The sequence below is a fragment of the Sinohyriopsis cumingii genome, chromosome 9, assembly GCF_028554795.1.
Source record: "Sinohyriopsis cumingii isolate HCF-2022 chromosome 9, ASM2855479v2, whole genome shotgun sequence".
Classification (NCBI taxonomy): domain Eukaryota; kingdom Metazoa; phylum Mollusca; class Bivalvia; order Unionida; family Unionidae; genus Sinohyriopsis; species Sinohyriopsis cumingii.
In genome coordinates, this window is record NC_142969.1 from 299878 (window position 1) to 315641 (window position 15764).

Here is a 15764-nt window from a genome sequence, read left to right on the forward strand (position 1 = left end):
GTGTATACATCTTTACCACTCCTATAACAGTGTGTATACATCTTTAACAGTGTGTATACATCTTTACCACTCCTATAACAGTGTGTATACATCTACCAATCCTATAACAGTGTGTATACATCTTTACCACTCCTATAACAGTGTGTATACATCTTTACCAATCCTATAACAGTGTGTATACATCTTTACCAATCCTATAACAGTGTGTATACATCTACCAATCCTATAACAGTGTGTATACATCTTTACCACTCCTATAACAGTGTGTATACATCTTTACCAATCCTATAACAGTGTGTATACATCTTTACCAATCCTATAACAGTGTGTATACATCTTTACCACTCCTATAACAGTGTGTATACATCTTTACCACTCCTATAACAGTGTGTATACATCTTTACCACTCCTGTAACAGTGTGTATACATCTTTACCAATCCTATAACTGTGTGTATACATCTTTACCACTCCTATAACAGTGTGTATACATCTTTACCACTCCTATAACAGTGTGTATACATCTTTACCACTCCTATAACAGTGTGTATACATCTTTAACAGTGTGTATACATCTTTAACAGTGTGTATACATCTTTACCACTCCTATAACTGCAAAATACAATATGATGTATATGGAATTAGTGTGTGTATAGTAGGTCTTAATGGCACATCAGCACATTAGCTACTCTTGTTTATATTAAAGGTGAAGTTCCAGAGAATTGCAGAATACAAATGTATGAAGAAAAAACAATCCAAGGTAAACATTAACATGAAATACTACAAAATAAGGGGTAAAAGTGTAAAATTCTGTAAAATGTAAAAAAAACCAAATTAACATCAAAATATTTCTTGCAGAGTAGAAGCCAGGAAATTTGACAAGAATGTGTTCTGCTGTCAATGAACATAAACATCATGATGAAGTCTTATGCTGTCATTATCTACGGAGAGTTTAATATCTATCGATGGTGTTATATCTGTGGATAGTGTAATATATATGGATAGTGTAATATCTATGGATGGTGTTATATCTATGGATGGTGTTATATCTATGGATAGTGTTATATCTATGGATAGTGTTATATCTATGGATAGTGTAATATATATGGATGGTGTTATATCTATGGATAGTGTAATATATATGGATGGTGTTATATCTATGGATGGTGTTATATCTATGGATAGTGTTATATCTATGGATGGTGTTATATCTATGGATAGTGTAATATCTATGGATAGTGTTATATCTATGGATGGTGTTATATCTATGGATAGTGTAATATCTATGGATGGTGTTATATCTATGGATAGTGTAATATCTATGGATAGTGTTATATCTATGGATAGTGTTATATCTATGGATGGTGTTATATCTATGGATAGTGTAATATCTATGGATAGTGTTATATCTATGGATGATGTTATATCTATGGATAGTGTAATATCTATGGATAGTGTTATATCTATGGATGGTGTTATATCTATGGATAGTGTAATATCTATGGATCTAACATAGACCCTATCCTGCTGTTACATAATATGCTGGTAGATCTGGGTCTGTGTTGTTTGTTTTATTCATTACTCCAAACAGACCCAGATCTGTCAGCGCATTTTGTGACAGTTGGATTCAATGTACAATTGAGTATGGATGGTAATATCGCTGACATGGATTTTAGTACACACTGTGCAAATGAAATTTGTTTAGCAAAATCATGAAAGTAGATCCAGGTGAAAATAAATTGATTTATTTTTAATTACATTTTGAAGAGAAGATAGTATAATTACATACATGGCATGCTTGTGTTTACATGAAAAGTTGAAACATTATTTTAATTTTTATGAAAAGTATAATTAGAGAGGATTTGAATATGAATCTTTTTTATTGCTTTTCTCTTCTTTTTCATTCAGTTGCCAGTCTTGTTGTCAGCATTATTGTGCAGTCATAAGATCAAGATGGCGAACTGTCCTGCAGATCAGATGCAGCGTTTGAGTCATCAAGGTGAGTGTTGGGACAGCTAGTTACTCACATCGTCCATAGTGGCCAGCCACCAATGGAAAAATAAAGCAACTAGACTTTTTATGAATTCTGTTTAACTTTCAGAACTGGCCTTTTATTATTATTAAGATTAATTTATGTGCATTATTGAACAAAATCATAAAACATGTATAAGTTATTATGTTTTATCCTATAAATTAAATAATCACTGACTTAAAATAATCACTGATCTTAGTTTGTACATGACAAAACACTAATGACCCCAATGAAAAGGGATGTAACATGTCTCTTCTCAGAGATGAACTTCTTACATTAGAGACAGTTTTACTTCACTAGGAAATAAAATTATTCCTGTTAAACTGTCACAAAACATGACTTTCTTTTCTGCTGTAATAATACTACTACTTTGCCCACCATCCAGCAAATGAATTGCTTTGGCCCTTAACCCAAATGATAAAACTACCTCACCTTTGAATATGGCATATTGTCGCCTTTGAGTTACAGGAGTGCAATCAGTACAAGCAAAATAAGAAATGTATGCAAAATTGATTCATAGAGAAGTTATCGTTTGGTTAGGAAACACTTTGCCTCTGGCTGCAGAAAGCAGGTGACAGTTACACACAAAATTTATGCAAGAAATTTGCGGTTGGGGATTAGAATGGCTGCCTGGATGACCAGGTGATAGCTACAGGTTTCACTGTATATATGCCACTTCTTCATGGTAGAGACTTATATAAACAGTGTATTTGAATACTTCATTAAATTATGCAAAACAGTTTAATTTGTGGAATTTAGTTAAAAGTTGTTAGTATATTGCTCTCTTGCCATAAACACAGTCCATGTTGTTTTAAGTATCGATATGAATGAACAATGCTGTTGGTACAAGTTTAGATGTAGCTTGTTTGTTTCAAATGGCAGTACTTTATCACTGTAATAACACACAGATAGAATCCTATATTCAAATGGTATTACTCCATCACTGTAATAACACACAGATAGAATCCTATATTCAAATGGTATTACTCCATCACTGTAATAACATACAGATAGAATCCTATGTTCAACTGGTAGTGCCTTATCACTGTAAAAAACCATGGAGAGAATCTTGTATTTAAATGGTACTACTTTATCACTGTAATAACATACAGATAGAATCATACAATCTTGGTCATGAAACCAGTTCATGCATTCAAAGAGATATGACTGAGATGATGGGGACTAGGTCTTAGTCCAATTGAGATAATGGGGACTAGGTCTTAGTCCGATTGAGATGACGGGGACTAGGTCTTAGTCCGATTGAGATGATGGGGACTAGGTCTTAGTCCGATTGAGCTGATGGGGACTAGGTCTTAGTCCAATTGAGCTGATGGGGACTAGGTCTTAGTCCAGTTGAGATGACAGGGACTAGGTCTTAGTCCTATTGAGATGATGGGGACTAGGTCTTAGTCCGATTGAGATGACGGGGACTAGGTCTTAGTCCGATTGAGATGATGGGGACTAGGTCTTAGTCCGATTGAGCTGATGGGGACTAGGTCTTAGTCCGATTGAGCTGATGGGGACTAGGTCTTAGTCCAATTGAGCTGATGGGGACTAGGTCTTAGTCCAGTTGAGATGACAGGGACTAGGTCTTAGTCCTATTGAGATGATGGGGACTAGGTCTTGGTCCCATAGGATGAATTTTGTGGATTGAGGTGTTCACAGAATGACATCTATTTTCAAGAAATTGCAGTTACTTCCAAAATGTGTTAAATAAACAAGATTCTGAACCAGAGATGCTCTGTATGGGTTGGTGTAAAGCAAGGGTCTCATGTGTGTGCCCCCCCCCCGAGTTATTTCCTGCAGCCGACAACAACAACAGGATTTTGAAAAATAATTATGCCAATGTTTTCTTCATGACCAGTCAGTTTTGATATAAATTTGTTACATCATTTGTTTCTTGTTTCCAACATTTCAAATGGCTACCTTTTATATGAGTCACTTTCAACGTATGGAAAGGTTTCAGTGATTCCCCCCCCCGTAGGTCAGTATAGTCCTCATGTAGCCCTTGTCATCTTTTGAATTTGAGACCCCGAATGTAAGGTGTCTTCATAGGTTTTGTGATTTTGACCACAGTGCCCATTCCCAAAACGGAAGAGGTGAAAAATTTGGTTCCCTAACTGGTCAAAAAGTGAGGTCATTTGAAAAAAATGGATTACAATTATCTTTATTGGTTTCTTGTTAATAAAAAATATTCAAACATATATCATTATTACTATTAGCCTCCATTGCCTCAAGTTTTCTGCACTGAGATTGATATTTCTAATGCTTGAGTACTAATTCTTCTCCAAAAGTTCTTTCGGACATTAAAGTCTTCTCTTTTCCCTCCTATTACACTATAGTGGAAATAAATGCTGTACTGGTATCGGTACTACTACACTACGGTGGAAATAAATGCTGTCATGGTATTGGTACTATTACACTATGGTGGAAATCAATGCTGTAGTGGTATCGGTACTATTACACTACGGTGGAAATAAATGCTGTAGTGGTATCGGTACTATTACACTACGGTGGAAATAAATGCTGTAGTGGTATCGGTACTATTATACTATGGTGGAAATAAATGCTGTAGTGGTATCAGTACTATTACACTATGGTGGAAATAAATGCTGTAGTGGTATCGGTACTATTACACTATGATGGAAATAAATGCTGTAGTGGTATCGGTACTATTACACTACGGTGGAAATAAATGCTGTATTGGTATCGGTACTGTTACACTATGGTGGAAATAAATGCTGTAGTGGTATCGGTACTATTACACTATGGTGGAAATAAATGCTGTAGTGGTATCGGTAAAGATTTGATTTTTTTAAAATGTGCTATTACCATGATTATGGACCATATGTTCTCAGTTCCTGCTCAAGTTAATCCAAGTCATTGAGATGTCCAAGTTAATTCAAGTCATTGAGATGCCCAAGTTAATCCAAGTCATTGAGATGCCCAGGTTAATCCAAGTCATTGAGATGCCCAAGTTAATCCAAGTCATTGAGATGCCCAAGTTAATCCAAGTCATTGAGATGCCCAGGTTAATCCAAGTCATTGAGATGCCCAAGTTAATCCAAGTCATTGAGATGCCCAGGTTAATCCAAGTCATTGAGGTGGCGCTATACAGTTTCGCATTTTGCATAGGGTTAGGAATTTAAAGAAAAAGAATGTCCCCGGCTTTCCTCACTGGTTATACTGGCTATTTAAAAAAGACCTTGTATATCTTAGGTATAATGCAAAGAACCTTTAATTCCCTTTATTTTGGTGTATGATTGATGGGTGTACTATGGGTTATAGAGTATACAGCTTGGCCTTACTTCAAATGTGCATCTTTCAAAAAAGTGCTAGCTCTACTTGGTCATTTTCACTTCCTGAACTTCAGAAGTAAATTGTATAAAAAAAAGCCGATAACTTTTTTTACATTTTATATATTTGGTAATTCATTCATTGCACTTTCAGAAGCTGGTATTGTCTAGTCTGGCAAAATTCATTTTCCCTATTTTAATAGCTGCTATGTATAGTGTACTTTAGACTAATTCAGACTGATTTTTTAACACAAGGGAGCAGTCATTTTAGTTAGCAGTGTGCTTAAATCATGTAAAATTTCCAAAAGTACAATATCCAAAAGAAATATCATCCACATTACATTAATGTAGCATAGAGGTATGCAAACATTCTCTCCACTGTGCATGTTTTAAATGCGAACTACTTCACCTTACATACGTCACTCTCTCAAAAGTACATATTATCTGGTGAGCGCCACCATAAGGAAGATGTAGGTATTATTTTTTTATGATTTAATTATGTTTATATGGCTGAAACATTTAAGTCGCAAGCATCAAAACAATCCTTATGAATAATTCTCCTGCCTTTTTCCCCACAGAACAGTATTTATGAGTGTCAGAGTCTCTAACAAGTCCAGCCTACCCCCCCCCATGATAAAAGTGAGCTATTTTAAGAATGCACATTACATTTTGTAAACATAGCAACCAACGTTATGCTGAATGACAGGAACATGAAACTAGCCAGAATTATTTCTGAGATATCAACAATGAATTTTACAATTAGAAAAGGGAGGTAACTCATCAGCTTCATAAAGGTCAAAGGTCAAAATGTAAAATATTTGCCTATTGTTTAATATGGAAGAAGCGAATTCACTTTCTCTTCATTCATTTTTTTATTTCATTGCAAATAAATGAAAAGAAACATTTTCACCATATATTTCTGTCACTTATTGCAACAGTTTTAAATTTAAGTTGACTCTATTCCTATATTCTAAGTCTTCTAATTTCCCCATAATTAAGGTCACTACTCACACAAACATACCTCATGGCAAATTATGTAAGCAAGAGAAAAATGATCATAATTAGCTTATTTTCATGCTTAAATGCAATATGAATGTACCATTTTATTCAGAACATCATACATAATTATATGAAAATAAAAAAAAATAATTGCAAACATTTTTTTATTTTCTTTAAGGTGGCGCTATACAGTTTCGCATTTTGCATAGGGTTAGGAATTTAAAGAAAAAGAATGTCCCCGGCTTTCCTCACTGGTTATACTGGCTATTTAAAAAAGACCTTGTATATCTTAGGTATAATGCAAAGAACCTTTAATTCCCTTTATTTTGGTGTATGATTGATGGGTGTACTATGGGTTATAGAGTATACAGCTTGGCCTTACTTCAAATGTGCATCTTTCAAAAAAGTGCTAGCTCTACTTGGTCATTTTCACTTCCTGAACTTCAGAGGTAAATTGTATAAAAAAGAGCCGATAACTTTTTTTACATTTTATATATTTGGTAATTCATTCATTGCACTTTCAGAAGCTGGTATTGTCTAGTCTGGCAAAATTCATTTTCCCTATTTTAATAGCTGCTATGTATAGTGTACTTTAGACTAATTCAGACTGATTTTTTAACACAAGGGAGCAGTCATTTTAGTTAGCAGTGTGCTTAAATCATGTAAAATTTCCAAAAGTACAATATCCAAAAGAAATATCATCCACATTACATTAATGTAGCATAGAGGTATGCAAACATTCTCTCCACTGTGCATGTTTTAAATGCGAACTACTTCACCTTACATACGTCACTCTCTCAAAAGTACATATTATCTGGTGAGCGCCACCATAAAGAAGATGTAGGTATTATTTTTTTATGATTTAATTATGTTTATATGGCTGAAACATTTAAGTCGCAAGCATCAAAACAATCCTTATGAATAATTCTCCTGCCTTTTTCCCCACAGAACAGTATTTATGAGTGTCAGAGTCTCTAACAAGTCCAGCCTACCCCCCCCCATGATAAAAGTGAGCTATTTTAAGAATGCACATTACATTTTGTAAACATAGCAACCAACGTTATGCTGAATGACAGGAACATGAAACTAGCCAGAATTATTTCTGAGATATCAACAATGAATTTTACAATTAGAAAAGGGAGGTAACTCATCAGCTTCATAAAGGTCAAAGGTCAAAATGTAAAATATTTGCCTATTGTTTAATATGGAAGAAGCGAATTCACTTTCTCTTCATTCATTTTTTTATTTCATTGCAAATAAATGAAAAGAAACATTTTCACCATATATTTCTGTCACTTATTGCAACAGTTTTAAATTTAAGTTGACTCTATTCCTATATTCTAAGTCTTCTAATTTCCCCATAATTAAGGTCACTACTCACACAAACATACCTCATGGCAAATTATGTAAGCAAGAGAAAAATGATCATAATTAGCTTATTTTCATGCTTAAATGCAATATGAATGTACCATTTTATTCAGAACATCATACATAATTATATGAAAATAAAAAAAAATAATTGCAAACATTTTTTTATTTTCTTTAAGGTGGCGCTATACAGTTTCGCATTTTGCATAGGGTTAGGAATTTAAAGAAAAAGAATGTCCCCGGCTTTCCTCACTGGTTATACTGGCTATTTAAAAAAGACCTTGTATATCTTAGGTATAATGCAAAGAACCTTTAATTCCCTTTATTTTGGTGTATGATTGATGGGTGTACTATGGGTTATAGAGTATACAGCTTGGCCTTACTTCAAATGTGCATCTTTCAAAAAAGTGCTAGCTCTACTTGGTCATTTTCACTTCCTGAACTTCAGAGGTAAATTGTATAAAAAAGAGCCGATAACTTTTTTTACATTTTATATATTTGGTAATTCATTCATTGCACTTTCAGAAGCTGGTATTGTCTAGTCTGGCAAAATTCATTTTCCCTATTTTAATAGCTGCTATGTATAGTGTACTTTAGACTAATTCAGACTGATTTTTTAACACAAGGGAGCAGTCATTTTAGTTAGCAGTGTGCTTAAATCATGTAAAATTTCCAAAAGTACAATATCCAAAAGAAATATCATCCACATTACATTAATGTAGCATAGAGGTATGCAAACATTCTCTCCACTGTGCATGTTTTAAATGCGAACTACTTCACCTTACATACGTCACTCTCTCAAAAGTACATATTATCTGGTGAGCGCCACCATAAAGAAGATGTAGGTATTATTTTTTTATGATTTAATTATGTTTATATGGCTGAAACATTTAAGTCGCAAGCATCAAAACAATCCTTATGAATAATTCTCCTGCCTTTTTCCCCACAGAACAGTATTTATGAGTGTCAGAGTCTCTAACAAGTCCAGCCTACCCCCCCCCCATGATAAAAGTGAGCTATTTTAAGAATGCACATTACATTTTGTAAACATAGCAACCAACGTTATGCTGAATGACAGGAACATGAAACTAGCCAGAATTATTTCTGAGATATCAACAATGAATTTTACAATTAGAAAAGGGAGGTAACTCATCAGCTTCATAAAGGTCAAAGGTCAAAATGTAAAATATTTGCCTATTGTTTAATATGGAAGAAGCGAATTCACTTTCTCTTCATTCATTTTTTTATTTCATTGCAAATAAATGAAAAGAAACATTTTCACCATATATTTCTGTCACTTATTGCAACAGTTTTAAATTTAAGTTGACTCTATTCCTATATTCTAAGTCTTCTAATTTCCCCATAATTAAGGTCACTACTCACACAAACATACCTCATGGCAAATTATGTAAGCAAGAGAAAAATGATCATAATTAGCTTATTTTCATGCTTAAATGCAATATGAATGTACCATTTTATTCAGAACATCATACATAATTATATGAAAATAAAAAAAAATAATTGCAAACATTTTTTTATTTTCTTTAAGGTGGCGCTATACAGTTTCGCATTTTGCATAGGGTTAGGAATTTAAAGAAAAAGAATGTCCCCGGCTTTCCTCACTGGTTATACTGGCTATTTAAAAAAGACCTTGTATATCTTAGGTATAATGCAAAGAACCTTTAATTCCCTTTATTTTGGTGTATGATTGATGGGTGTACTATGGGTTATAGAGTATACAGCTTGGCCTTACTTCAAATGTGCATCTTTCAAAAAAGTGCTAGCTCTACTTGGTCATTTTCACTTCCTGAACTTCAGAGGTAAATTGTATAAAAAAGAGCCGATAACTTTTTTTACATTTTATATATTTGGTAATTCATTCATTGCACTTTCAGAAGCTGGTATTGTCTAGTCTGGCAAAATTCATTTTCCCTATTTTAATAGCTGCTATGTATAGTGTACTTTAGACTAATTCAGACTGATTTTTTAACACAAGGGAGCAGTCATTTTAGTTAGCAGTGTGCTTAAATCATGTAAAATTTCCAAAAGTACAATATCCAAAAGAAATATCATCCACATTACATTAATGTAGCATAGAGGTATGCAAACATTCTCTCCACTGTGCATGTTTTAAATGCGAACTACTTCACCTTACATACGTCACTCTCTCAAAAGTACATATTATCTGGTGAGCGCCACCTGAGATGCCCAAGTTAATCCAAGTCATTGAGATGCCCAGGTTAATCCAAGTCATTGAGATGCCCAGGTTAATCCAAGTCATTGAGATGCCCAAGTTAATCCAAGTCATTGAGATTCCCAGGTTAATCCAAGTCATTGAGATGCCCAGGTTAATCCAAGTCATTGAGATGCCCAGGTTAATCCAAGTCATTGAGGTGATCAAGTTAATCCAAGTCATTGAGATGCCCAAGTTAATCCAAGTCATTGAGATGAGACATTTTGGTCAGCCATTGAAAGTACCTTCTATTCAGTAATTGGCATTGTGTGCCCACTGTTCAATAATTCATAGTGAGTACCCTCTGTTCAGTAAGTAGCAGTGAGTGCCCTCCATTTAGTAGTTGGCAGCGAGTGCCCTCTATTCATTAATCAGCAGTGAGTGCCCTCCATTTAGTAGTTGGCAGCAAGTGCCCTCTATTCATTAATCAGCAGTGAGTGCCCTCCATTTAGTAGTTGGCAGTGAGTGCCTTCTATTCAGTGAATAGCAGTGAGTGTCATCTACTCAGTAATTATTTGAGATGAGGTTTTTTGGGGAGGTAAATAAATTTTATTAAATTTTTCTTTTAATCATGGGAAAAAAAAGTGACAGGGTCAACAGTGAGAAACAAGGAGAGTCGGTTGATCGGAAAACACATAATTTGATTAAGGTTATTAATTTGAAAAAACTTTTGCAATACTTTGTAAAAATTGACTATTCCTTTGCTGCCCAAATAAGTTGTCTGCCAAGTTATTTCACTTGTGCAGAGTATTTGCAGATACTGTGCACATTGTGATTTTGAAGAAAAAAAAATTTTGTGGATATTTTCTATCCATATTACAAAGATATCAGTTGGTGTCGACCAGTCATGAATTGCTGACATTTTCTTTCAGTATTGCTATGGACCCATAATAAATTTCTGATGTTTTTTTCAGAATTACTCCTAATTGGTACTGTTGCCTCTGTTTTCTTCTCTTTAAAAAAAACAAACAATTCTTGGCTAATTAAGTTCAAATTTTAATGCAGTGTTGAACGTAAGTTCGCAAGGTCAGGGTACACTGGGTCCTGTCCTCCAGACATGGGGGACACTGTGTCCTATGTCCCCCAAATCAGTTGGGGGAGGGGGAGATGCACACTATTGATAGGGACAAAGGAAAATAGTGCATATGCATTAGTTAGTTATTCTTATTTGCTTCAGCAGTTTTGCCTCCCAAATTTTGTAGCACTGCACTGCACTGTCATATTTTGCCTCCCTAATTTTGTATGACTGCACTGTACTGTCATATTTTCCTTGAAAACTTACATTATTGTAATAAGCATTCTCAAGTAATTCATGACAGATTACCACTCATATATCTGATTCACCTAAAAATTGAGCTGCATTATGGATTGTTGTTGTTGAAGTTCTTAAATATTTCAGCCATAGCTAGGAGCAGTTGGTGAAACTCGTTTGAAAACCAGATGTACAATGAAAGTGTTTTAATACTCAAATAAAGAAGGTCTGTTAAGTATGCGATTGATATAGAAATTAAAAATTTAAATCTGATCACTGTTATTTAATATTATTAAAAGTTGAAGAATTTTTTGGCAGATGAACTGTGTATGACATTCACACCCTGGTTACATGGAGTTATCCATTAACTACAGCACAGATTCATTCACACCCTGGCCACAGGGAGTTATCCATTAACTATAGCACAAATTCATTCAGTCTTCCATCTTGGAGGAAACATTGAGTACTTTGTGTCTGCAGGGAAGGCTTGAGAACCAGTCAGCATATCAGGTTCTGGTCTGGCACTAATCAATATGATATTAAGCTTGTAACATGTTCGTTAATCTTCTCACCATTGATTTCCTGCACAATCAATTATTTTCAGTATTTTGTGCAGGAGCTATGCAAATAATGTGTCAGATAACTAATGTGTTTGACAATATCATATCAGGTTTCATAATCGCTGCAAATTTAACTTTCTTTGTGCTGCAGTTTCAAGAATATGTGACTTAGTACCATATTTATCAATAAAAAATGAACACCCAGATGTGATCATAGTGAAATCTATTTGCATTCATACATGAGGTCCTCCCACCCACCCCCATCTGTCTTTAGAAACCAACTGATGCTGTCTGAGTTGTTTTGTTTTTAAAAAAAAACAAATTTACATTCAGCAAAAGATTTTGGTAATTTTCAGTAATATCTTTAGCACATACTTGAAAATGTACACTATGTACAGTACTATGTTCACGCAAATATTTGTACTTTAATAAAGCTAAACAAAAAAACAAAACAACCTTCCAATCAAATTTATTGTAAAGTGTTAGGGGAATCTTAGATTTTGTTTCTTTTTGTGTTCAGGCAAGAGTGTAGTCTTATCACTTTTCTGTTTTGAGTTTTAATGCAGATAGTTTGTACAGCAGTTTTAATGCATAGTTTGTACAGTAGTTTTAATGCAGACAGTTTGTACAGCAGTTTTAATGCAGACAGTTTGTACAGCAGTTTTAATGCATACAGTTTGTACAGTAGTTTTAATGCATACAGTTTGTACAGCAGTTTTAATGCAGACTGTACAGCAGTTTTAATGCAGACACTTTGTACAGCAGTTTTAATGCAGACAGTTTGTACAGCAGTTTTAATGCAGACACTTTGTACAGCAGATTTAATGCAGACAGTTTGTACAGCAATTTTAATGCAGACAGTTTATACAGCAGTTTTAATGCAGACAGTTTATACAGCAGTTTTAATGCAGACAGTTTGTACAGCAGTTTTAATGCAGACAGTTTATACAGCAGATTCAATGCAGTTTATACAGCATTTTTAATGTAGACAGTTTGTACAGCAGTTTTAATGCAGACAGTTTATACAGCAGATTTAATGCAGACAGTTTGTACAGCAGTTTTAATGCAGTTTGTATGGCAGTTTTAATGCAGACAGTTTGTATGGCACATTTAATGCAGACAGTTTGTATGGCAGTTTTAATGCAGACAGTTTTATGGCAGTTTTATTGCAGACAGTTTGTATGGCAGATTGAATGCAGACAGTTTGTACAGAGATTTAATGCAGTTTGTATGGCAGATTTAATGCAGACAGTTTGTATGGCAGATTTAATGCAGACAGTTTGTACAGCAGATTTAATGCAGTTTATACAGCAGTTTTAATGCAGACAGTTTGTACAGCAGATTTAATGCAGTTTGAACAGCAGTTTTAATGCAGACAGTTTGTACAACAGATTTAATGCAGACAGTTTGTACAGCACATTTAATGCAGACAGTTTGTACAGCAGTTTTAATGCAGACAGTTTATACAGCAGATTTAATGCAGTTTATACAGCATTTTTAATGTAGACAGTTTGTACAGCAGTTTTAATGCAGACAGTTTATACAGCAGATTTAATGCAGACAGTTTGTACAGCAGTTTTAATGCAGTTTGTATGGCAGTTTTAATGCAGACAGTTTGTATGGCACATTTAATGCAGACAGTTTGTATGGCAGTTTTAATGCAGACAGTTTTATGGCAGTTTTATTGCAGACAGTTTGTATGGCAGATTGAATGCAGACAGTTTGTACAGAGATTTAATGCAGTTTGTATGGCAGATTTAATGCAGACAGTTTATATGGCAGATTTAATGCAGACAGTTTGTACAGCAGATTTAATGCAGTTTATACAGCAGTTTTAATGCAGACAGTTTGTACAGCAGTTTTAATGCAGACAGTTTGTACAGCAGATTTAATGCAGTTGAACAGCAGTTTTAATGCAGACAGTTTGTACAACAGATTTAATGCAGACAGTTTGTACAGCACATTTAATGCAGACAGTTTGTACAGCAGTTTTAATGCAGACAGTTTATACAGCAGATTTAATGCAGTTTATACAGCATTTTTAATGTAGACAGTTTGTACAGCAGTTTTAATGCAGACAGTTTATACAGTAGATTTAATGCAGACAGTTTGTACAGCAGTTTTAATGCAGTTTGTACAGCAGTTTTAATGCAGACAATATGTACAGCAGTGTTAATGAAATTTGTACAGCAGATTTAATGCAGATAGTCTGTACAGCAGTTTTAAGGCAGGCAGTTTGTACTGCAGATTTAATGCAGTTTGTACAGCAGTTTTAATGCAGACAGTTTATACAGCAGACAGCTTATACTCCTCTGTGACTACAGCTCAGCGAGTTTCATGTTCATGGATGGGTACTCATTATGCACAGAAAGATGTAATCAAATGCAGGAAACATCCTGCATACCGACTTGCTTAAAATGTCAGTGTCAGAGAACTTACTAATTACAACTGGAGGAATAATGTACATGTAGTATCTTAAGTGTTTAAAAAAAAATGAGAGAGGCTTAGCATTTGTTGTAAGTTGTATTTTTCAGGGTCTGTTAGATTTAGGAACTGCAGTTGTATAATTCATGCCAGTTTCTCAAATATAAAATCGATGGAATGCTCAAAAGTCACATAGCATATTTTCAATCACTATCTTTGTGTCTTTATGAAATCCCTCCAGTTTTGAGACAACTACCCATTTTTTTTTTCAAATGGGGGAAGAATCCATTTTCTTTTCAGATGGGGAAGAAAATTTCATCAATAATTTTTCATTTCTAGAAATAGACTGATATTTTACCCTCTTTTGTGATCTCATTCTAAAATAGAATACATCATGGACTTCCTTCAGGATTAGTGTAACCACAAGAATTCACATTTTAAATGTGTTGAGACGCTTGGCATTGAAACATAAAGAAATTGAAAAGGGTAGGACAGTTTTTTAAAATAATTATTTCCTATGAGTAATCTTTCCAAGCAATTCAATGTTATATTCATATTGAAAAGAGACATTTTTTAAAATATAAAATGGAAACATTTGAATAATAAATTCAATTAATAAAAGCTGTGCCCATATTATTGAAGTTGGTGGGAAACACATTATCTGTTTTATTGGTTAGCATTTAGACCCCTGACTGAAGGGCAAAGGCTTGAATCAAAGAATTGGATCAGTCCAGGTTGGTTACCATGTTGTGTCTTTGGGGAAGACTTTTAACAAACTATCTTGAGAATGAAAAATCCTACTTCTATTTCTGTGCTGTAAAACACCAGACAGTACCAAAACCAAACTGTTCTGTTATTTCCCAAGGTTTAAGACTTCCATGGTGTCTGTTATTTTCTAGGTGTTTGTTACCTTCAGGTTCTGTTACTAATAGGTGTCTGTTACTTCCAAGAATCCACTACTTTCTAGGTACCTACTACTTTCATGATATTGGTTACCTCCTAGGTGTCTATTCCTTCCAAGGTGATTATACTTCCAGTGTGTGTTACTTATTGTGTCTATTATTTTCTAAGTGTTTATTACTTCCTTGATGTAATTTATTTCCTTGGTGTCTATTACATTTTAGGTGTCTGTTAATTCCAAGGTGTATATTACTTCCTGTGTCTATTACTCGATGGTGTCCATTTCTTCCTGGGTGTGTATTACTTCCTAGGGGTCTTATTTTCTAGTTTCTGTGACTTCCTTGCTGTCTGTTACTTCCAAGGCATATATTACTTCCTACTTGATATATATTTATTACTTCCTAACTGTAATTAATTCCTAGCTGTCTATTACATCCTAGGTGTCTGTTGCTTTCTAGGTATCTGTACGTTTTTAGGTGAGTATTTTAAGTTTCTGAAAATCCTTACTCATTTATGGTACTTTTCTTCCGTTAATGAAGGTACCTCAGTTGGTAAAGCTTCATACTTGTCATGCAAGGGTTGCAGGTTCAGTACCCACCCAGGGCAGTCCTGGACAGCTGCCTCTCTCTGTCCTTGGGGAAAAACATTTAGCTTCCATATCTTCCACATTATGAAACCATGTATGTGTTAAAAGTGCATTAA

The 15764-nt window shown here is 34.4% G+C and overlaps 1 protein-coding gene across 1 annotated transcript in view; it reads left to right on the forward strand.

Annotated features, from left to right (window-relative positions):
• The window catches only part of LOC149791149 (uncharacterized), a 206793-nt gene that overhangs the window by 15505 nt on the left and 175524 nt on the right, over positions 1–15764 (forward strand). Inside the window, exons 2-3 of the mRNA XM_089971310.1 lie at positions 705–758; positions 1907–1997. Of these exons, the coding sequence (XP_089827436.1) occupies positions 705–758; positions 1907–1997 (145 nt within the window). The remainder of the gene's footprint in view (positions 1–704; positions 759–1906; positions 1998–15764) is intronic.